This window comes from Podarcis cretensis (genome assembly GCF_951804945.1).
Source record: "Podarcis cretensis genome assembly, chromosome: 17".
Taxonomy (NCBI): domain Eukaryota; kingdom Metazoa; phylum Chordata; class Lepidosauria; order Squamata; family Lacertidae; genus Podarcis; species Podarcis cretensis.
The window spans coordinates 8618616-8642714 of record NC_137187.1 but is presented as its reverse complement, the minus strand read 5'-3'; the positions used below and the strand labels follow the sequence as shown (position 1 = coordinate 8642714).

Genomic DNA, 24099 nt, shown 5'->3' with positions numbered 1-24099 from the left:
CCTTTTCCAGTGCACAAATCCAGTGTCATGTGGGCAGTTACTAATGCTACATGCTTGCTGCTTGCTTGAACAAACGCTGTAATGCAGCAGTGGCTGGGCAGCACCAGGGCAAGTCACATGACCAATGCATGTGCCCATGCGGTGGCTGCTGGAGTTCATGGCCTGGGCTGCCTGCAACTCTGCCTGCTTGTTTGGGGAGGGGCTTTTCCTAATGAAATGTCTGTGATGCACTCGGAGACTATAACTAGGTAAGACAGCCAAGGCCAATAACAAGCAAGCAGGGCCGGTGCCAGCTGCTGTGCTACCCCCTGCCCTCCAGCAGCTGCTGCCTGAATTCAACCACCTCATTTGGCCTATTCAAAAAACCAGAACAACAACAACAACCCACCCACCAAACTACTTCTCTTTTTTTTCCAGCCCACGACATGCCAAGGGCGACAATAAGAGTTGTGGTGTGTGCTCACTGTCTTCTAAACTGGGACTGGTGATCTCATTTCTTGCAGTATCTCATTATTATGGAGCTCAGCCAAGCTATTCCCATCTATACTTTGTCCCGGGCTTTCAAAGGACTGCTAAAATTGGTGATGTGTTTTGCCACTGAAATTGCAGATCCACCAGTAAAATGACCTCAGGGCTGTTGTGTTGATCCTTTGCAACAAACAAACAAACACAGCATGGCATAATAAAACCAAAGCACCAGGTTTGGAGGGGTAGGGGAGCCCAGCTGTTTTGACTGATGTCTATAGATGAGATTAAACAGCTTTGAGATTACTTTATTCATCCCTATCCACGGTTGACCCACTCTGTTTTGTATTTCGCCATTGCCAAAGGGAGAAGGGAACATTTATAAGTGCAAGCTAAAAACACTGCACACTTAATAAAGAGATAAAAATTAAAGCATTTATTTAATCCTGTTGCAAACTGGGTGGGTTTTCAGCTCCAGATGGTGTCCGTGACAACACAGAGCGGAGCGGAGTGGGGTGTTATTCAACGAGGAGCAAAGGAAAGAGAGAGGTGGGCGAGACACATTCCTTTCTGTACCCTGACTCATTCCCAAACTTCTTCACCACTTCCACCATTCTCTCTACATTTCAGAGGCCTGTACCTCAGGCAGAACAATAAGAATCTCAAGTGGAGAAATACTTGCCTGCAAAGCAGAGTTTGGAGGGCCACCTTTCATGGATGCTTTAGTTTAGATTCCTGCATTTTAGGGGGTTGGACTAGATGACCCTTGGGATCCCTTCCAACTCTACAATTCTATGGTTCAATAATAATAATAATAATAATAATAATAATAATTTATTATTTATACCCTGCCCATCTGGCTGGGCTTCCCCAGCCACTCTGGGCAGCTTCCAAAAAATATATTAAAATACTGTAATACATCAAACATTAAAAAGCTTCCCTAAACAGGGCTGCCTTCAGATGTCTTCTAAAAGTCTGGTAGTTGTTGTTCTCTTTGACATCTGGTGGGAGGGCGTTCCACAGGGAGGGCGCCACTACCGAGAAGGCCCTCTGCCTGGTTCCCTGTAACTTGGCAGTGAGGGAACCGCCAGAAGGCCCTCGGAGCTGGACCCCAGTGTCCGGGTAGAACGATGGGGGTGGAGAGGCTCCTTCAGATATACTGGACCGAGGCCATTTAGGGCTTTCAATGTCAGCACCAACACTTTGAATTGTGCTCGGAAACGTACTGGGAGCCAATGCAGATCTCTCAGGACCGGTGTTAAGTGGTCTCGGCAGCTGCTCCCAGTCACCAGTCTAGCTGCCGCATTCTGGATTAATTGCAGTTTCCGGGTGACCTTCAAAGAGAGCCCCACGTAGAGTGCATTGCAGTAGTCTGGCGAGACAGTCCGCAGGCAGATTGGGTCTCAGCCTACGTACCAGATGGAGCTGGTAAACAGCTGCCCTGGACACAGATTTTATTCTATGATTCTAATTCAATGGGAGGTTTTAGCCTTCTTTAAGCATTTTAAATTCACATCTGTGGAGGGCCTATGGGATCATATGTCACTTGCCACCCCTGCCTCCTCCACCCTGACCTTCCTGCATTGGGCAGGAAAGTCTGAAGGGGGATTCTGAGCATGCTTGGCTGGACACACTTCCAACCCTCCCTGCACAGTCAGATTTCCTGAACCCAGGGGATATTGTGGGCCAGCTGTTCCTGAAGAAAGTGCCCCCAAACAAAGACTTGTGGCAGGACTTGAATTTGCAGTTTGGGGCAGGGGAGGAAGGAGGCTGGCCCAGGGACAGCAAGAGTAAAAAAAGATGAAGGAGATCCGTGGTGTGCCAGTGGCAAATCAGATTTGATGCTGGAATTGTGTCTTGAGGCCCTTTGTGCAGCTTCGGAGACTGATTTGGCACTGGAGTGTGAGTTTGGAGCCTCTGGTCCACTGCCAGACGGGAGACCAAAGAGAAATCGAAGGGTTTTACGAAGACTAAACCTGCTGACCAGCTTGTACCAAGGCCTTTGTGAAAGTACAAAACAATAATAATAATTTATTATGTATAACCGGCCCATCTGGCTGGGGTTCCCCAGCCACTCTGGGCGGCTTCCCAAAAAATATTAAAATACTGTAATACATCAAATATTAAAAGCTACCCTAAACAGGGCTGCCTTCAGATGTCTTCTAAAAGTCTGGTAGTTGTTTATCTCTTTGACATCTGGTGGGAGGGCGTTCCACAGGGAGGGCGCCACTACCGAGAAGGCCCTCTGCCTGGTTCCCTGTAACTTGGCTTCTCACAGTGTGGGAACTGCCAGAAGGCCCTCGGTGCTGGACCTCAGTGTCCAGGTAGAACGATGGGGGTGGAGACGCTCCTTCAGGTATACTGGACCGAGGCCATTTAGGGCTTTAAAGGTCAGCACCAACACTTTGAATTGTGCTTGGAAACGTGCAGGGAACCATGCAGGGAACTCTAAGTGGTTTCGGATGATGCATAGGCCAAATCCCAAATATTGTTTAATGTTGTAACTTGTGGATTCCCCATTTCCCCAGAGCTGAAGGTCTAAAGACAGTTCTTCAGAAATGCAACACTAGCAGTTTCAGCTACAGTAAGTCAGCTAGAAGCCCTTCTTCCTCCCTCCTACGTCCCCATACCTCTTCTCCTTCCTCCTCCTCTTTCCTTTTCCCTCTCTGTCCATTTAAATTTGCAAAATCGCTGCTTCTCACACACATGCCCAGCAGTGCACACATCCATGACTCCACCCATCAGGTTAATTGTCCACTGGGCGGGTGGGCATCTAGACCCATTAAATAAGCATCAAATTTCTTTTGTCAAAGGCCCTGACCACCCATTCACAGTGATGAAGCGAGCCAAGCACAGAACAATATCTGTAATAAATGCTTCATTGTACTATTGAACATAATTCCAGTGATGCCTCAATTCAAGGCAGACATTGACAAATTGGAAAGAATTTGGAGAGAAATAAAAGGACAATGCAAAGTCTAGAAGGGAAGCCAGCTGGAGAATCGAGTGAAGGAATCGGGTGTAATTTGCCTTTGGTAAAACGAACGGCACACTGAGGTTAGGGAACACGTTGCAGTTGAACAATATTAGAAGCCTGAAATAAGAGGGGGGAAATGTTGACCATAACTACTGAGGTCAGGCCAAGTAACAATGACTTTCTAATTAAAATAATACAGTTTGAAATTGTTAGGCAAAACTTAGCTGTGTTCAGTTCAGCAGCTGAGTGGAAAGGTGGCAAGATAATTTCTTTTGAGTTGGAGAGTTACAGGACGCTCTGGTTTAATGGTGGTGTACACACCAAACATTTAAAGCACACAGACACACACATCCCACTAAGTCCAGGGAACTGCGATTTGTTAAGGGTGATAGAAATTGTAGCTCTGTGAAAGCTAAACTATAGCACCCAGATTTTTGTGTGTGCAGGGGGGACTCACAGGGCAGTTCACACGCGTGAACTAAGCCAATGATTTCTATGAATAAAATTATTTGCACTACATGGGGACGTGGGTGGCGCTGTGGGTTAAACCACAGAGCCTAGGACTTGCTGATCAGAAGGTCAGCGGTTCGAATCCCCGCAATGGGGTGAGCTCCCGTTGTTCAGTCCCTGCTCCTGCCAACCTAGCAGTTCAAAAGCACGCAGTGCAAGTAGATAAATAGGTACCGCTCCGGCGGGAAGGTAAACGGCGTTTCCGTGCGCTGCTCTGGTTCGCCAGAAGTGGCTCAGTCATGCTGGCCACATGACCCGGAAGCTGTACACCGGCTCCCTCGGCCAATAAAATGAGATGGGTGCCACAATCCCAGAGTCGGTCACAACTGGACCTAGTGGTCAGGGGTCCCTTTACCTTTACCTTACATGTTGCAAGTGCCTGCACAATCGGTAGCTTACTAAACTTAGCATTATTACACTCCTATTTTCAGAATGTGAAGAAAACAAGAGAGAAGCCATTCTCAAGTAATACAGTGGGTATTGGGAGGTTTCAAACTCAGGGTCTTCCCTCAGAATTCTTATATACACCACTTGCTCTTCCTATCCTTCCACTGCTTTACCTCTGTGCTTTTTTTTAAATATAATTTTTATTAGGTTTTTTTTAACATATCATTTTCAACAGTAATTAAACATACTTTTACATCTTATTCAAATTTTTGACTTCCATCAATCCTGTCTGAAAATTTTCCAATCTAATCTCTCAGTATGCATTTCTTATCTTCTCTATTACATTTCAAACTCATAACCAATATCTCTATCTTTTTCTACTTTGTAACACTTCGTATATTTCTCCTTACAAAACTTCTTGTAGTCCTACTAGCGTCATTTGTTGATTACAGTTGCTCTTAAAATAATACATATACTTCTTCTAGTCTTCTGTAAATCTCTGGTCCTGCAGGTTTCGAATCCTTCCTGTCATTTTGTCCAATTCTGCATAGTCCATTAATTTTGTCTGCCATTCTTCTTTCGTCGGAATTTCTTCATGTTTCCATTTCTGGGCTAACAATACTCTTGCTGCAGTTGCTGCATATAAAAACAATTTAACATCTTGCCTATTAATGTCCTGACCTATAATACCAAGTAAAAATGCTTCTGGTTTTTTAAAAAATGTATATTTCAACGTATACATCTACCTCTGTGCTTTTAGCCCACCAGGTTTTGTACTTCTGGTCATCTCCTATTCAGCTCTGAAGTGGGCTTAGCTACCCACCCCCGCAGATCCTCCATCTACAGAGCCTATGTGTTAAGTTTTAATCCAACTCAGACTGATATATTCCTTCTCACAGAAGCCAGGCTGGGAACATTTTGTTGCTGTCAAGCTTTGTTCCTTGATCAAGCCGGAACTTGGAATGTTAATGGACATTCCTCAGCATCTCTCTGACTCAACCAATCAGCATCCAAAGTTTCCCTGGCACAAAGGAAATGCAATATAGATTTCTGAGATGATTATATAACTCTCCAGTATTACTGTAGATCATTGCAGGCCTGTACCAGGAACTAAGCTGGCTCCAAATGCAAAAGAAATGTAGAAAGCTGAAGCCAGCCAAGTTTGTGGCGTAAGAGTAGCGTGCAGAGCCAAGTTTAATCAAGGGATTACGGTAACAAAGTCATCGCTCGGCCGATGGAATGAGTACAAACTGGGTTACTATTTCATTCCCAGACTTCTAGTGTCATCCTATGCACAAGAGAAAAAGACGGTCAGATCCCTGCAGAATTTGTGACCCACCTAACTAACACACTTCTAATATGGCAGGCCATCAGCGACACAATAAATCTATTTTTGCAGTCTGCTTGAGATTATAAAACAAAATAAATCAAGAGGGTTATCAAACACTTGCATGGTTTAGGGCAGAGATGGGCAACCTGTTGATCAACTCCCATCAGCACCAATCAACATGGTTTATAGTCTGATGTTGGTAGTTGTAGTCAATGGAACTTACCCCCAGGTAAGTGTGTGTATAGGCCTGCAGCTGGAGTGAGCTCTTGCTACTGCTCTATTTCCTTCACTTGCAAACTCAGTTTTTGAGTAGCCCCAAGGGTTCCACTCCCCATTAAAATTCTGCCCCATGACAAAACAAATTCCCATGCAAACCAAAACTTAGCGATGTGTATAAATTATGCAAAGGGAAAAGATCTGCATTGTTAAATTTTTAGCCTGTATATTTACAGATGCGTTCTTCTACTCCTACTCAAGGAGGAGAGCAAAGGGGGGGGGGAGTACAGCACCCAGAACTCCACCCTAGGGCAACGTGCAAGATACTCAGCCACAGTTTCGGCTTCTGATGCTTTGATAGGCTTCAAAGCATGTCAGAGATGCCTACTTGCACAGCTACAATGGATAGGAAATAATGCTTACTTTTCCTTAATTATTTTTGTAGGGTGGGTAGAGGGAGACGAAGCTGAGATTCACAGCTTGCTACAATTCTGCACTCAGTACTATATCAACTTGTGTGGAATCACAGAATAGTCAGCCTTCAGGCAGCTCCTCCTTCCTCATTGCCTTAGTTCTCTTCTTGTAACAGCAGCAGCACAGCTGCAGTTTCCTAGTTAAGAACTTGCTCTCTCCTGCATGCATTGCAAGCAACAGATGACATTTCTGGATGCTGTTGAAGCTCAGTGGAAGTCTCGCCCATGGGCCATCTCCTAGTAGAGGGGCTAGATTTTTAAAAAAACACAAAAACAGGATTTTTCAGCAGGTGTTGCTTGCTTGACAAACTACACCTGCTGCAACTCCCCCTTCTATACCATTGTTAAAGTGGTAGGAGTCCTACTCTTTTTTGATTTTATGTGACCACAGACATCACTGATTGTATGGGGCTCGCTTTTTGGTAGCACAGCCAATGCTTCTCTTGCAAAAATGCTTCTCTTAGAAATCCCCTTTGGGGAAGACTCTGTAATCCAAGTCCACCTGTTCTGGCAGGGAAAGCTGCTTCCATCTCTGGCCAGGAACATTCCCCTTGGAAGCGAATATGCAATGTTTCCTGAGCCAGTCTAGAAAGGAAAAAGTGCCCAATGCACTCTGCACTACCTGTACATTAGCATTTCCTTTACCTTCCAGGATGCCCAACACGGAAAGGAGGAAGTAGTGGTGAATCTCTGGAGGAGTTAAGAATGCAAAATACTGAGCAGTTCTCTGTGTACCCACTAGGTTTCACTGACTACATCACAAAACTCAAGAAGCGTGGCAAGAGCATGAGTGGATGTTTGTGTCTCTCTGCTTTTCAATCTAACCCACAGTGGCAAAACAAGAGAGTAGGGAAGAACAGAGAAAACTGTGGAGGATAAACAGCTGCCTTCTCTTCCCCATCAGATGGAGATTAGGGCTGCAATCTGACCCATTTAGCTGGGAGTAAGTCCCATGGATGCGGGTGGCACTGTGGGTTAAACCACAGATCCTAGGACTTGCCGATCAGAAGGTTGGCGGTTTGAATCTCTGCGATGGAGTGAGCTCCCGTTGCTCGGTCCCTGCTCCTGCCAACCTAGCAGTTCAAAAGCACGTCAAAGTGCAAGTAGATAAATAGGTACCACTCTGGCGGGAAGGTAAACGGCGTTTCCGTGTGCTGCTCTGGTTCGCCAGAAGCGGCTTAGTCACGCTGGCCACATGACCCGGAAGCTGTACGCCAGCTCCCTCGGCCAGTAAAGCGAGATGAGCGCCGCAACCCCAGAGTCGGACATGACTGGACCTAATGGTCAGGGGTCCCTTTACCTTTACTAAGTCCCATGGAAGGAAATCAGCCCTGAGTGCTCACTGGAAGGACAGATTGTGAAGCTGAGGCTCCAGTACTTTGGCCACCTCATGAGAAGAGAAGACTCCCTGGAGAAGACCCTGATGTTGGGAAAGATGGAGGGCACAAGGAGAAGGGAGCGACAGAGGACGAGATGGTTGGATAGTGTTTTCGAGGTTACCAGCATAAGTCTGACCAAGCTGTGGGGGGCAGTGGAGGACAGGAGTGCCTGGCGTTCTCTGGTCCATGGGGTCACGAAGAGTCGGACACGACTAAACGACTAAACAACAACAAAGTCCCATGGAAATCAATGTGACCCGAGTAGAAATGCCTGGGCTTGAGGACTGATAAGTTGAATAAATACAATCACAGACCTTTCAACATGCTGAAATATCTTTCCCACCTTTCCCTTAAACCTAAAATACCCCCCTAGTCGCTTGTGTTATACAAAAGTTCATGTTACACAACCTCAGTTAACCCTGATGGAGGAATGACGACAGGGCAGCTTCCCAGAACCAGATGACATCAATGTGCTTCTCGAGAAATCTCAGTCAGGAATTCTGTTACATCAACCTCATCTTAGTGTAAGTCACTGAAGCGTGGGTTTTTCATCAGTATAACACGAACAAGCTTGCTTGGAACAGTCACTGAATAACTGTACGGAGGTCAGCGTTCAGAGGCACCCTTTCACAGCGGCACTCTAGGAGTGTTCCACACAAGAACTTTCTTCTGCTCAGCTTCCCATTTTCAAGTTAGTATCTGCCTGAGCAATCCCAAGTGGGGAAATCTGCCAGGGAGTAGATCAATGCGTTGGCAAGATGCCCATGCAAATCCCACCACATCCAAACCCTGTATGGCAAGGGGTGGGAGAAACCGTTGCTGGAGAAAAGAAAACAAGCAAAGACATACAGAAGAAACACATCCCCATAGCAGCCCTGCCCCTGGCAGCCACTCCAGATGCAGGTCCCAGCATGTATAGCCATGCCATCTACAATACACACACCTGCCAGGCACCCAAACAGCACCACAAACACACGTGGCAGCAGCACCTCGACTGCAGAGAAATCATTAAAATTTACCATGGCTGTAGGCATCTGCCCTCACTTAACGCACAACATCAGAGGTAAAGGGGCCCCTGACCATTAGGTCCAGTCGTGACCAACTCTGGGGTTGCGACGCTCATCTCGCTTTATTGGCCGAGGGAGCCAGCGTACAGCTTCCGGGCCATGTGGCCAGGATGACTAAGCCACTTCTGGCGAACCAGAGCAGCGCACGGAATCGCTGTTTACTTTCCCGCTGGAGCGGTACCTATTTATCTACTTGCACTTTGACGTGCTTTCAAACTGCTAGGTTGGCAGGAGCAGGGACCGAGCAATGAGAGCTCACCCCATCACAGGGATTCGAACTGCCAACCTTCTGATTGGCAAGTCCTAGGCTCTGTGGTGTAACCTACAGCGCCACCCACGTCCCACAACATCAGAGAGGTCAATGCAAACAGAAGAAAATGAAATTTCATGGCCATGGCGGAACCGATTACACAGCCACAACAGGGAGAGGAGAAGACCACAGCCCCAAAGATGCTCCTATCTCTCACTGTATGCTCCATAAAGCACTTGCAAGCACCTACAGAGATATGGTAAGGAGCGGCCGAGCAGTCAGGATAGGGGACGCAAAGTAAGAGGCGAGGTGCCAATGAGCAAAGATACACCAGGCATGAAGAAAGCAGGCAACACCACACCTGCTGGTATGACGTTTGGGCATGGAAGATGCCAAGGGGAGGGCCCTGCAGGGGTTGTGACAGCTTCTGCCCCCAGCTACATGGTTTCCCCTTCAAACCACCACTGTCCCGTCATACCACCATCACTATTGGGAACTAGGGTGACTGTTTTCCATACCATTCCTTCCCATGCATAGGTCACAACCCAACAAGAGTGTCAAGGTCCAGGAGCCCAGGTATTGCAGATGCCCACTCAGGAATGCGACTTCTCAGCCCTAGAGGGGACCAATGGGTCCACTGAGATGCTTTGAATATCCACTTGGCAGGAAGACTGCTTGCCCCACAGACAAACAGTGGAGCAAAGGGGGTGGGAAGAAGACATATCCCTTTCATGCTCATCCATGGTTGGCAGCTTCACCAAAGCACCTGGGCAGATCCCAGTATCAAGCCAGGGCAGGGAGCTGTCCAGCATGCCAGGGCCTGAAGACACAGCCGAATGGGAGCAGGCAGTAATGCGCATACTCTGTCAAGAGGGGAAATGCTATGTTCATGTAGGGGCACAGCTGCCTGCTGCAGCAAGGAACTTTCTCCCCCTAACTCCTCCCAGCTGGCAGATCTGGTGGTTTGGATTTGCTCTGTTCCTTCCATAAATACTGGCTTGTGTTTTTGGAGAGCACTTTAAGGCTTCGCTTCTTGGTAACTGGCACGCATTCAGATTTAATTGATGTTCTTTGGATGCCTACCAAATCTTTGTTTATGTTGATCTGCTGCGACGTTTCAGGCTACATATACAGCAGGCAGCCCGGGAGTTTAGCAATGCCAGTAGCTTGCGCCTGCACAAATTAGTCTATGTCCCGCCTCCGTTCAATAAGTGCATTTAAGGACAAATCAAACACAGCAACAGGGGGGGTGCTGCTCTTGTTCTTCCACTGTAAGCTACTTAAGTCATTTCAGTTGACTTTCCACACTTTGGGAAGCAGAATGCTTTTTGCGTGTGTTCACCCAACTATGTTCCATTCACTCAATGGGTGGGGAACTGGATCTGGCCTGAGGGTTGCATCCAGATCTAGCCCACCTTCCATGAGTCGTTTTCGACAGGTGAGCAGGGCCAATCACCTGTCATTCACCTAAAAACTTAAGAAGAGACTGCAGGATCAGGCCAAAGGCCCATCTAGTCTAGCATCTTGGGGTAGTTCAGTCAGTAAAGCAGGAAGACTCTTAATCTCAGGGCTGTGGGTTTGAGCACCGCATTGGGCCAAAAGATTCCTGCATTGCAAGGGACTGGATTAGATGACCCTCGTTGTCCCTTCCAACTCTATAATTCTATGGTTCTATGGTCAGCCGGATGCCCACTGGAAGCCTGCAAGCGTAACAAGCGTAACAGCACTCTCCCTACCTGAGATTCTAGCAACTGGTCAGAGGCATATTGCTTCTGGTATAAATAAAAATTATTATTATTATTATGACTGTGGATGTCACCCATCATCAGTGAATTCAGAATTCTAACAGGCTTATTTCTCATCTTAGCACTGTATTCCCACAGCACTAAGGTTGGAGATAAGACTCTGCTGCCTTTTAAAGAGCAGGCAGAGGCTTTTTGTGATTGCTGTCTTTTTAAAATTACCTGCTGCCTTGGAAAGACTAGGCAGGGAATGTGGTCCCAGTGAAATTTCTCTGCTGCTTATTCAAACTAACTGTGGGAGTGACTTGGTGACATAGTCACCTAGGCAGGAAATAGAAAATTGACTTGAACCATTATTAAAATCCGATTTAAAAATCGTTCAAAAATTTGTGCTAAAGCACTATGGTTGAACTTTAAACAGGTAAGAGAAAATGTTTTAAGATGGGGAAAAAAGAATATCCGGTGACAAAATGGCACTGACTAGAAAACTGGAAGGCAGTGATAGTGATTTTCCCCCCTTAATCACTTTTAAATTTTGTACTAAGGCACTATGATGCTGGTATTTTAATAATTCTTAAGGAGATGGGGTGGGGAAACAGGTGGAAACTTGCAAGCTAAATATCAATTAAAAAAACCACATGGCTAAAATGGCACCAACCTGAATGGTAACAAGAAAGGTAGGCCGAGACACAGGTGGTAGGTCTTGCAACCACACCTCTGAAAGAAGATGGAGGAGGAGACCTTAAGGACAAACTCTTACTCCACTTTCATCACAAATATTAACTAGAGTAGGAAGTGTGGCTAATTTTAAATACAGCTAAGCCTTTACGATGGCTTCAACTGAACTTCCAATCCCTTCCCCAGCGGATGTTGGGCTTTTTCGTTCCAAGATGCCACCTAGTGGGAAACATGCTTTATGAAAGCAGGAAGATAAGGGTCTGCAGGATGTACTTGTAGGAGAGCTGCCTGGACCCCACCATACACTTGATTGGCAGGCTGGCAGCTGGATGATGATGATGATGATGATGATGATTAATTATTATTTATACCCCGCCCATCTGGCTGGGCTTCCCCAGCCACTCTGGGCGGCTTCCAAAAAAAAATATTAAAATACTGAAAGCATTCTGTTATATCCTATCCATGCAAAATTCTATCCATGCAAAACCTGTCCACACATGCAAAATCACTCCATGCTGCTGCCCTCAAGTGATGACCCTGAAGGGAAGTGCATAAGAAGTGCATTCTTTCCCTCAAAGAATTCTGGGCACTGTGGTTTACCCCTCACAGACTCACAATTCCAAGGAATGCTTAACAAGCCACAGTACCCACAATTCTTTGCAAGAATGAATGTGCTTTAAAGGTGTAATGCGTCCAAAGCCATTGGTGCAGCAGAGAATGCTATGACATCACCAGCAGCGTACTAAGATTCAGCTGCCAATCAAGCGGGCTCCTGTTCATAGAATGGAGAGAGGGTGCCATTTTATCCTTTGGTTCCATCTTCGGGCTGGCCCTGCATGTGGGGCAGCAGTACTGATACATGATGTTCTAGTTCTAGCCCAGACACCTCTTAGCACAGAGTACAGGGTCAGATTTAAGGTGCTGGTTTTGACCTTTAAAGCCCTTCACGGCCTAGGACCCTCGTACCCACAGGACCGCCTCTCCCAGTATGCCCCACGGAGAGCCTCAGGGTCCATAAATAGCAACACCCTAGTGGTCCCGGGCCCTAAGGAAGTTAGATTAGCTTCAACCAGAGCCAGGGCCTTTTCAACACTGGCTCCGGCCTGGTGGAACGCTCTGCCTCATGAGACCAGGGCCCTGCAGGATCTGATTTCTTTCTGCAGGGCCTGTAAGACAGAGTTGTTCCACCTGGCCTTTGGCTTGGAGCCAATTTGATTCCCTCCCCCTCTTTCTTTTTCCTTTCTCCTCCTGTGATGAGGCTGCATTTTAATATTTTAATGTTTCAATATTTTATTGTTGTGTTTTAATCTTGTTTTTAAGTTGTATTTATTCAACTTGTTTTTATTATTGCTTGTTAGCCGCCTTGAGCCTGGCCTTGGCTGGGGAGGGCGGGGTATAAATAAAAATTATTATTATTATTGTTAAAGGACAGGACCCAGGAAAGAGAATTCAGAGGCGGAGATGGGTTACCATAAGCTTAATTCTCCTTTGTTTTGGAACTTTTGTGCCATCTGTCAGCCAGAAAGACCAGCCTTCTAAAACTGGCAAAACGACTAGACTCCAACAAACGCCATTCTACGCAGCCTAGCGAAATATCATTAATCTTTTATTATAATATGATTTTTAATTTTCATAATACAAATGTGTTCATGTAAAATCAAATGGAAATCATTTTTAAACAGAAGCAGTGTCTTTAAGTTTAAATGCCACATGACCTCAAATTTCTTTTGAAAATAAAGCCGTTGCACGTTATCACAGTAAGCAACTGGTGAGCAACAGCTGAATCCTATTGAGATTTTCAATACAATTAAATATTGCTGAAGGGACCCCCCCCTCAACATTGTACTTTGCCACTTAATATGTTTAAGTCTTCAGGGAAAAGCTTGATCTGCTTTTTAAAACAGCAGGGTCCAAGATTGTGAATACAGTCAGCAGCTCATACCTGTTTTGCGGGTTTCATAATAGTTATAGCTGCATCCATAACTGCTAGCAGCTTTTGCCTCAAAATAAAGATTAATAGTGCAATTCTGTACATGCCAAATTAGAAGCCAGCCTTGTTGAGTTAATCACAGACAGGTGGGTGTACTTTGTACTTCCTAAAGAGCAAAATTTCAATTTACCTGGTGGGACTTACTCCTGATGACAGGATTCTGTTAATACTCTTTCCCACTGCTGGAATGAAGGATAACCTTGCTCCTGACACCACAGTTATCTTGGAACCGAATTTTCTTTTCTGTCTTGCTCATGGTGGTTTCATAAGAACGAATATAGTATTGTTTTTAGCAAAAGTTACGTAACATACCACTAAATTAGCTGTGGATCTTTGGTACACTGGCATTCAAAACTGCCTTTTCAGCGGGAGTCTTTCATCTTCTGAAGATAAGGCTATAAATGATATTTTCAGCACCTGAAACATTAGCATATATTTATCAATCAAAACGTAGCATAAGCCTTCTTCAAAGCGGCTGGAATATGTCCCTTGCAGTTTACCAGTTTCACAACATGATTGGGGATGAGAGATTTGTTTTTCTAACAAAGGTCTGTATGCATTTAGCAGCAGCAATAACAGGCAGAAATTCAGCTGGTGAAGCTTAGCACTATATTACAGCTCTATGCCCGGAAGGAGGTTTGGCAGTTAAAAATGTCTGCCTATTACCAGCAATTATAATCCCTCTCCCCTCCCCGCCTGTGAATGTAACCTTATAAGCATTTCCTCAGTAAAATTACCTCTGTATGAACCCAGGAGCCAATAAATTCAGTACTTAATTACAACTCAAAACTAAATAAACTAACCATTTCATTGATAGATTAACAAATCGCTTCAGCAAAACCAGATTTAAACTAAAGCAAATTCGGTTTCAGTAATAACACACTTTTATTACAGATAGAGAGAAGCGATTGAGTCGGATGGGGCTTTTAGCACAACTTTTTCTAGTTAGTCACTTTATCTTGCCCAAGGCAAACCCAAATTGACTTTGTTGTTGTTGTTTAGTCGTTTAGTCGTGTCCGACTCTTCGTGACCCCATGGACCAGAGAACGCCAGGCAGTCCTGTCCTCCACTGCCCCCCGCAGCTTGGTCAGACTCATGCTGGTAACCTCGAAAACACTATCCAACCATCTCGTCCTCTGTCGCCCCCTTCTCCTTGTGCCCTCCATCTTTCCCAACATCAGGGTCTTTTCCAGGGAGTCTTCTCTTCTCATGAGGTGGCCAAAGTACTGGAGCCTCAGCTTCAGGATCTGTCCTTCCAGTGAGCACTCAGGTCTGATTTCCTGAAGAATGGATAGGTTTGATCTTCTTGCAGTCCATGGGACTCTCAAGAGTCTCCTCCAGCACCATAATTCAAAAGCATCAATTCTTCGGCGATCAGCCTTCTTTATGGTCCAGCTCTCACTTCCATACATCACTACTGGGAAAACCATAGCTTTAACTATACGGACCTTTGTTGGCAAGGTGATGTCTCTACTTCTCAAGATGCTGTCTAGGCCTGTCATTGCCCTTCTCCCAAGAAGCAGGCGTCTTTTAATTTCGTGGCTGCTGTCACCATCTGCAGTGATCATGGAGCCCAAGAAAGTAAAATCTCTCACTGCCTCCATTTCTTCCCCTTCTATTTGCCAGGAGGTGATGGGACCAGGGGCCATGATCTTCGTTTTTTTACAACCAGCCAAACAGACAACACAGATACATTGACATCAAGAGGAAAAGAATGAAAAATATCCTGCCTACTTCTAAAATGGCCACAGAAAGTTAAAGGCCAAAGAATGGGGGGGGGGGGGGAATTTGCCTGGCGCCTAAAGACCCACTAAGCTGGTCTCAGGCGAGCCTTCCTGAGGAGGGAATTCCCACAAAGGAGGAGCCACCACAAAGAAGACCCACTCCATCTGCGTTTACTCGGGAGCAAGCCCTGTTGCGACGTAGGCGGTTTACTCCCTAGTAAGGGATGCAGTTGACGGACGCGGGTGGCGCTGTGGGTAAAACCTCAGTGCCTAGGACTTGCTGATCGCAAGGTCGGCGGTTCGAATCCCCGTGGCGGGGTGAGCTCCCGTCGTTCGGTCCCTGCTTCTGCCAACCTAGCAGTTCGAAAGCACCCCTAAGTGCAAGTAGATAAATAGGGACCGCTTTCTAGCGGGAAGGTAAACGGCGTTTCCGTGTGCGGCGCTGGTGCTGGCTCGCCAGATGCCGCTTAGTCATGTTGGCCACTGACCTGGAAGTGTCTCCGGACGGCGCCGGCTCCCGGCCTCTTGAGTGAGATGAGCGCGCAACCCTAGAGTCGGACACGACTGGCCCATACGGGCAGGGGTACCTTTACCTTTACCTTAAGGGATGCAGTCATCGGGTCTTGCTGCAAGCAAGCTACGTGGTGCCGGGGCTTGAAGGAGCGTCAGGATTAGGGCCTCGCGACTCCATCCGCGCTTGGCTGAGGAGTAAAGGGCCTGATCCTCGCAAGGGGACTTCTAAATGCGGAGCCGCGCCCAGCCGCTCCCCCACCCAGTGGGACTCTTGCGCGGGGGATAAAAGCTTCTCCGCGCTTCTACTCCGTTACTGCTTCCCCCCGCCCCCCGCGCGCTCTTTTATTCTTTCTGTGCTCGCCTTTGTTTCTCGCGCTGCTCCTGCGCGCCTTTTCCGCGCGTAATGGGGCGCGCTACGCTCCAGGCTGCGCTGCTGCTGCTGCTGCTCTTCGCTACTGCGACTGGGTGGGGTTTGCTCCCCAACAAAGGTGAGAGTGGGTCAGGTGGAGTGGGGTCGTGGGCTAGATAGATATGTATAAATTTTCTGTTTTGCAGTTTAAAAAACTCATTTGACATCCTTAAAATACCAATGACTTCCCATTTTCTCTTTCCACGGTTCATTTTACGCACCACAAAGCCCTGCATATTTTACAAAAAACTGTTCCATTCAGTATTCCATTGTTGCAGCCATCAAAACTCGTTTACATTGTTGAATTTATCTTGATGCTGCCAGCGTTTTCAGCTGTACACAATGATTTCCCATATATTCAATAAACGTTTTCCAGTCTTCTTTAAACATATGTTCTTATAGTTCTCTTATTCTGTGTTGCCTCTGCAAGTTGTGCATATTCTGTCAACTTAAGTTGCCATTCTTTGGTTGGGACCTCGTTTTCCATTTTGATGCTAACAAAACACTGGCACAGTAGTAGCATACATAAATAACCTTTTTTTGTCACCGTGTGGTAGTGGAATTTCAGTCTGAATTATCCCCAACAGAAAGGACTCTGGTTTTTTGGGGGGGATGATGTGCCTCTTATCTCTCAAGCTGGCATTGCTTTTGGGTTTTTGGTTTTTTACACTAATCTCTCTAGTTTGCAACTCTAGGCTTCTCTGGAAGGACCAGTGGGATATAAATTTAATAAACAAATGAAACCACATGGTAGTTCAAGGGATACTTACAGGGGAAATGAGGCTAAATGAAATGAGTAAAGCATGTGTATAAACAGAATTTTGCTTTGTATCATTTATTTTGTGATGTTTGAATGACTTTATTGTACACTATCATGCTTTTTAAAAAAACAAGTTGGCTTTTTAAAGAGTCTTGTAAATAAAATAATTATGGGTGGTGTCAAATTGAGTTCAGCTGCTACAAGGGCTTTTTCCTGTGCAATAGGGTTTCCTTCCTCTGTGCTGCCCCCTCCCCCATGAACCCATTTTGGAGGTTCCCCCCCCTTCAATCTAGCAGTTTTTTTGGGGCGGGGGGAGTTAGGGTGGAGAGGACAGAATGTGACTATATGCTATTTGCCTAGTACAGATGGAAACGTTTGCAGTATCTCCCAGCAAGCTGTCTGTGGAGATAAGTGCATTCCTTTGACCTGGCTTTGTAATGGAGAGCAAGACTGCCCTGATGGTTCGGATGAGCATTGTGGTAAGCCTTTCAGAGCCTTCAAATGGCTGAGAGTCCATTTGGGAGACCAAGGTTCAGTGCCGGGTTTACGTATAAACTAAACAAGCTATAGCCCTACTCTCTTGGGGGCCCCCAAAAAAAATTAAAGGGGAAAAAACCTGGATGTACATTTCCAAAATATAAGATAAATAACAAATAAAATAAAACCTACATACAGCAACAGTGTTTTGTGTTGTGTAGGCTCCTATTTGTTATGTGCAAGTGGCTTTAGATACCTATTAGGTCCATTAATGGGACGCGGGTGGCACTGTGGGTTAAAGCACAGAGCCTAGGACTTGCCGATCAGAAGGTCGGCGGTTCAAATCCCCGTAACGAGGTGAGCTCCCGTTGCTCGGTCCCTGCTTCTGCCAACCTAGCAGTTCGAAAGCACATCAAAGTGCAAGTAGATAAATAGGTACCGCTCCGGCGGGAAGGTAAACAGCGTTTCCGTGCGCTGCTCTGGTTCGCTAGAAGCGGCTTAGTCATGCTGGCCACATGACCCGGAAGCTGTCTGCCGGCTTCTTCAGCCAATAAAGTGAGATGAGCGCCGCAACCCCAGAGTTGGCCACGACTGGACCTAACGGTCTGTGGTCCCTTTAGGTTCATTAATTACCATATAGCATAAATTCAACACAAAAAACAGCGACAATTTGTTGTTGACAAAGGACAGCTGGACATATAAAGAGCCCCATTACCTTCAGTAGCTTTGGGCCTCATCAAACCTAAATCCAAGGCTGCCAAGGTTGGATACATTTTGAGATGGACTCTTAATAGCTCATGTTGTTTCCTGGGACAGGCCATTGTGTAGCCTTACAGCTGAAACTGTGTGTTTTCCTTAGTCACTTCAATGGTTAAGCTAATGTCTTTCCTTTTTTTTTTTTTAATAATTTTTATTAATTTTCCACACATAAAATAAAGAACAGTGTAACACAATATAACTTCATACTCATCGGTTCATAACCTTTTTTCTTTGACTTCCCCATACCTCCCCATCCCTGCATCCTTGTTTAAAAATTCTTTAGCAACCCTTAAGTCCATTATCTTAGTTCCTTTTCGTAAATATTTCTTAAGTTTTTTTTTTGTTTACTGCTGCAATTCTTTACTTCTTACCCCCTGACATCTTAACATTCCTCAATTTTACAGTTATTTTTAAGATATATTTTGAAATTCTTCCAGTCCTCTTCCACTGTCTCTTTCCCCTGGTCCCGGATTCTGCCCGTCATCTCAGCCAGTCCCATAAAGTCAATCACCTTTGTTTGCCATTCTTCCAGAGTAGGTAGTTCTTGCGTCTTCCAATACTTTGCCAGTAGAATTCTTGCTGCTGTAGTGGCATACATAAAGAAAGTCCTATCCTTCCTTAACACCACTTGGCCCACCATACCCAAGAGGAATGCCTCTGGTTTCTTAGGAAAAGTCCACTTAAGGACCTTCTTAATTTCATTATAGATCATTTCCCAGAAAGCTTTAACCTTTGGGCAGGTCCACCAAAGGTGGTAGAAAGTGCCTTCAGTCTCATTACATTTCCAACACTTATTATTAGGCAAATGATAAATTTTTGCTAGCTTGACTGGGGTCATGTACCACCGGTAGATCATTTTCATAATATTTTCTTTTAAAGCATTACATGCAGTAAATTTAATACCGGTGGTCCATAACTGTTCCCAGTCAGCAAACATAATATCATGACCGATATCTTGTGCCCATTTAATCATAGCAGATTTCACCGTTTCATCCTGTGTATTCCATTTTAACAGCAAGTTATACATTCTTGATAAATTCTTAGTATTGGGTTCCAACAATTCTGTTTCTAATTTTGACTTCTCTTTCTGAAATCCTATTTTCCTGTCCTGTTTAAACGTCTCATTTATCTGATGGTAATGCAACCAATCTCGAACCTTAGGTTTTAGTTTCTCATAACTCTGAAGTTTCACCCTTTCCCCATCATAATCTATGATCTCATGATATTTTGGCCATTTAGAATCCATATTAAGCTTTTTTACTTCCCTAGCTTCCATTGGTGACACCCACCTAGGGGTTTTACTTTCCAACAAGTCTTTGTATCTAATCCAAACGTTATACAATGCTTTCCTTACAATATGGTTTTTAAAACTTTTATACACCTTTACCTTGTCATACCATAAATATGCATGCCAACCAAAACTATTGTCATACCCTTCCAGATCCAAAATGTCAGTATTCTCAAGAAGTAGCCAGTGTTTCAACCAGCAGAAAGCTGCTGATTCATAGTAAAGTCTTAAGTCCGGCAGGGCAAACCCCCCTCTATCCTTTGCATCAGTTAAAATCTTAAATTTAATTCTGGGCTTTTTGCCCTGCCAGACAAATTTTGATATGTCTTTCTGCCACTTCTTGAAACAATCCATCTTGTCCACAATCTGCAACGTCTGGAATAAAAACAGCATTCTAGGCAATACATTCATCTTAATGGTAGCAATTCGGCCTAACAAGGAAAGTTTCAGCCTTGACCATATTTCCAAATCCTTTTTAACTTCTGACCAACATTTTTCATAATTATCCTTAAATAAATTCACATTCTTGGATGTTAAGTTTACCCCCAGGTATTTTACCCTTTTTGTAATTTCCAAACCTGTTTCATTCTGAAAACTCTCTCTTTCTTCCATTGTTAAATTTTTTTCCAACACTTTCGTTTTTTGTCTGTTCAATTTAAAACCTGCTACTCGACCAAATGTTTCAATTAATTCTAATACTCTTTTAGTACTAGTGTCTGGCTGTTGCAAAGTCAATACTAGGTCATCTGCAAATGCTCTTAATTTATAATGTCTAACTCCGACCTGAACTCCTTTAACCAACTGGTCCTTTCTAATCATGTTTAACAAAACCTCCAGGACCGATATAAAAAGCAAAGGGGATATTGGGCAGCCCTGTCGTGTACCTTTTTCTATAGGTATTTCTTCTGTTACCACGTTATTTACAATTAATTTGGCCTTTTGTTGAGAGTATATTGCACCTATACCGTTTTCAAAACCTTGTCCTACCCCCATCCCTTGGAGATTCTTTTTCATAAAAGTCCAACAAATGTTGTCAAAGGCTTTCTCCGCGTCCACAAAAATCAAAACTGCTTTCCTATTAATGTCAACGTCCAGCAGCTCCAAAATGTCTATAATGTTCCTCACATTGTCTGACATATGTCTACCTGGGAGAAAGCCTGTTTGGTCCTTATGAATCTCATCTGCCAACACTCTTTTCAATCTTTTTGCCAAAATGTCTGCAAAAATTTTGTAATCCACATTGAGTAAAGATATAGGGCGGTAGTTTTTAACTTGGTTCTTCTCAGTCTCTGTTTTCGGTATAAGTGAGATGAAAGCCTCTTTCCACGATTCAGGTGCCTTTTTCCCCTTTAAAATTTCATTGCAAACTTCCTTCAATGGTTGTATCAGCCATTCTTTCAGCATTTTGTAGTATTTGGCCGTCAGGCCATCTGGTCCTGGTGATTTTCCCAATTTCATATTTTGAATGGCACCCTCTATTTCTTGTTCTGTTATTTCCTCATTTAAGATCCTTTTACTTTGTTCTGAGATTTTTGGTAAACCGTATTTTCTAATGAATTCTTCTATTTCTTGCTCGTTGGTTGGCCCTTGTGCGTACAATTTCTTAAAAAAGCTTTGAAAACAATTGTTGATCTCGTTGGGTTTGTGGATAATCTTTCCATCCATTTCTAAACTTGTTACCGTGTTCATTTTCTGCCTTTTTTTCAATTGCCATGACAGAAGTTTCCCACATTTATCCGCTGACTCAAAAGTTTTTTGTCTCATTTGCTTTATCTTCCATTCTATTTGTTGGTTCATAAGTTCCATGTATTGCATCTGATGAAACTTTATTTCTCTCAAAATCTCATGAGACTTTGGTTTGGACCTCAACTTCTTCTCTCCTTCTTTTATTTTTTCTAAAATTTTTTCCTTCTTTTCATTTTGTTGCTTCCTCTTAATAGAATTTTGTTGAATTAGGAAACCTCGCATCACGGCTTTGCTTGCGTCCCAGATTATTCTTTTTTCCACATCTGTTTTCCTGTTGATCTCAAAATAATCTTTTAATGTTTTAAGGGCCTTCTTATGGATCTCTTCATCCTTGAATAGGGTGTCATTCATTCTCCATCTAAAGGAACCAGTTGTTGTTAGTTTCATCTCCATCTTGACCGCATTGTGGTCGGAGCACGTTTTTGGGCAGATTTCTACTTTTTTTGTTCTTGACGCCAGACTACTAGAAATCCAAATTTGGTCTATTCTTGTCCATGTCATTTTTGCTTCAGAGAAGAAGGTTCCCTCTCTCTCTAGAGGATTCTTTATTCTCCAAATATCAATCAAGTCCATAGTTTCAGTCATTTCGAAAAAGATCTTTGGTAGTCTCCCTTCTTTTGAAATCACTTGTCTCTGTGCTTTATCCATGTTTGTTGAAACAACTCCGTTCATGTCTCCCATCATTAGGATTTTATAGTCTAAAAAGTCAACTAATGTCTCATGCAACTTCCTAAAGAATTCGGCCTTCCCTTCATTTGGGGCATAAACTCCCACAATTAATATCTTTTCTCCTTGAATTTGTATTTCAATTGCCAGGTATCTTCCTTGTTCATCTTTAAATATTAATTTTGGAGCCAGCTTTTCCTTTGCATAGATCACCACACCTCTTTTCTTTACTTTGTCTGATGAGATGAATTCTTGACCGAGTCTCTTATTTATTAATAATTTCCTGTGTATCCTGGCAATATGGGTTTCTTGCAAAGGTTAAGCTAATGTCTTTCCAAGATAACTTGTGTATCCATGTTTTTTTTGTAAACTGCTTTCTGAAAACATTAATCAAACGGTGTATAAATTTCATGAAATAATTTTATTACGCATGCCAAGTCCTTTAAATTCTTACTGTAGCATATTTGCGGTGGATGTTGATTTCAAAGCAACTTCCCAGGCTACTAAAGTCCTCCTTGGCAACTATCCTATAGGCAACATTCTTTTAAAAAGGGAGAGTACCTAACCACTCCAGCTAAGTGCAGTGTTAAATCAAGCTAAATAACTTTTATCGTTCAGACGAAGGATGTCGTGGTGATCCAAATGCCTGGCAGTGCAAAGATGGAAGCTGCGTTTCTGCTACTTGGCTTTGCGATGGCATCAGTGATTGCATGGATGGCTCAGATGAAGAGAATTGTGGTACGTTCAAAACCATTTTTCAACATTTCCCTGGTATTTTGCTTCTCCGGCTTTCTCTGTGGTGCAGTGCAACTGATGCCCCTTTCATTTATCTCCTTCATCTCTTGACTGAATGAATAGTTTTCTGTAGGCAACCCCCAGTGCAGAAGTTGTTGAAGTGGAGGCCAGCTTAAAGTCCAATATAAATTTTCCCTTACACTAAGAGAGGCTGGGCAATCATTGTTCTCAACACGGATGGAGCTGGTCTTTCAGCCAAGCCCTGCTTCTTAGCTGCTGACAGATGAGGGAAGGAATAACCTCATCTCTAGTAGGAAGGCAAAATGCTGAAGGAAGTACTATCATCTGGGCTTCTGCTGGTACAGTGGTACCTTGGTTCTCAAACACCTTGGTACTCAAACAACTTGGAACCCAAACATTGCAAACCCGGAAGTAAGTGTTCCGGTTTGCTAACTTTTTTCGGAAGCCAAACATGCTTCATTTTGAGTGTTACACTTCTGATTTGAGTGCCACACTTCCATTTTGAGTGTTACGCTGAGGTCTGTCTGTTTTTGCTATTTTGCGTCTTTGTGGCTTTTTTTGTGTGACTGTGTGGAACCCAATTCAGCTACTGTTTGATTGATTGATTGTGTGACTGCAGTACATTTATTGCTTTCATTTTATGGATCAATGGTCTCGTTAGATAGTAAAATTCTAAAGAAGTGTGCATGCACACGAAAGCTCATACCAATAACAAACTTAGTTGGTCTCTAAGGTGCTACTGGATGGATTTTTTTATTTTTTATTTTTACTATGGCAGACCAACACGGCTACCTACCTGTAACTAGTAAAATTCATGTTAAATTTCTGTTTTAGGGGTTGTTTTTAAAAGTCTGGAATGGATTAATCCATTTTGCATTACTTTCTATTGGAAAGCGCAACTTGGTTTTGGAACGCTTTATTTTTGGAACGGACTTTCAGAACGGATTAAGTTTGAAAGTCAAGGTACCACTGCACTTTCTGCAGTGTTCAGCCTAGATTCTCCTGCAGTAAGAGGTGGCTGCCTTATTTTCCCAGTTACTAATTATTTTCCCAGTTACTAATAATACCAGCTTCTGAATCTCAAGGCAGTTGAATATTTTGTCCCTTCATTGCAGCTGGTAAGCCCTTTGGAAACTACATGAGGTGTATTATGTTATAACTCTGGGGCAAGGTGAAGGTAAATACAGAGAATCCTTTTTATCCAAAAGGGCAGCATTGGCACTTAGGGTGGGTTAAGCTGCCTGCATGTGAGGGACAAGGAGTCCTTTAGCAAGAAAATAAGTCCTCATCTCTAAAACTTTCCTATGAACAGTTCAGCAGCCTTAAATTCCACATGTCTCTGAGAAACTCTTCTTACCTGAACTTTGAACATGTGGTGCAGCAAGTCCTTTGGTCCACCTAACCCAGTTCCCCCTTGCTCTCAAGGTCTTGTGGAGAGATTTTTTCTTAGTCTGTAGACTTCAACTGGAGGTTCTGGGAACTGAACACAAGTCCTTATGCACTCACAATGCATATTACCTAAGCATGGTATTCCAGA

General features: G+C 44.1%; 1 protein-coding gene and 1 long non-coding RNA gene across 3 annotated transcripts in view; one reads left to right on the top strand and one right to left on the bottom strand.

The window, feature by feature from the left end:
- Positions 1–2889: 2889 nt before the first annotated feature.
- LOC307206560 lies at positions 2890–24037 on the bottom strand. The gene is made up of 4 exons (XR_013834343.1): positions 23920–24037; positions 13777–13881; positions 11455–11513; positions 2890–3559 (listed from the first exon to the last, which is right to left on the bottom strand). It is a non-coding gene; the product is annotated as an uncharacterized lncRNA (long non-coding RNA).
- Positions 16086–24099, top strand: part of LOC307206198 (uncharacterized protein) — a 99236-nt gene continuing 91222 nt past the window's right edge. For both annotated transcript variants that reach the window (XR_013834309.1, XM_079959047.1), the window contains exons 1-3: positions 16086–16189; positions 17236–17349; positions 22425–22544. Coding sequence is in view for 1 of the 2 variants with exons in the window: in XM_079959047.1 (XP_079815173.1) it covers positions 16105–16189; positions 17236–17349; positions 22425–22544 (319 nt within the window). In the remaining variant the exon portion in view is untranslated. The remainder of the gene's footprint in view (positions 16190–17235; positions 17350–22424; positions 22545–24099) is intronic.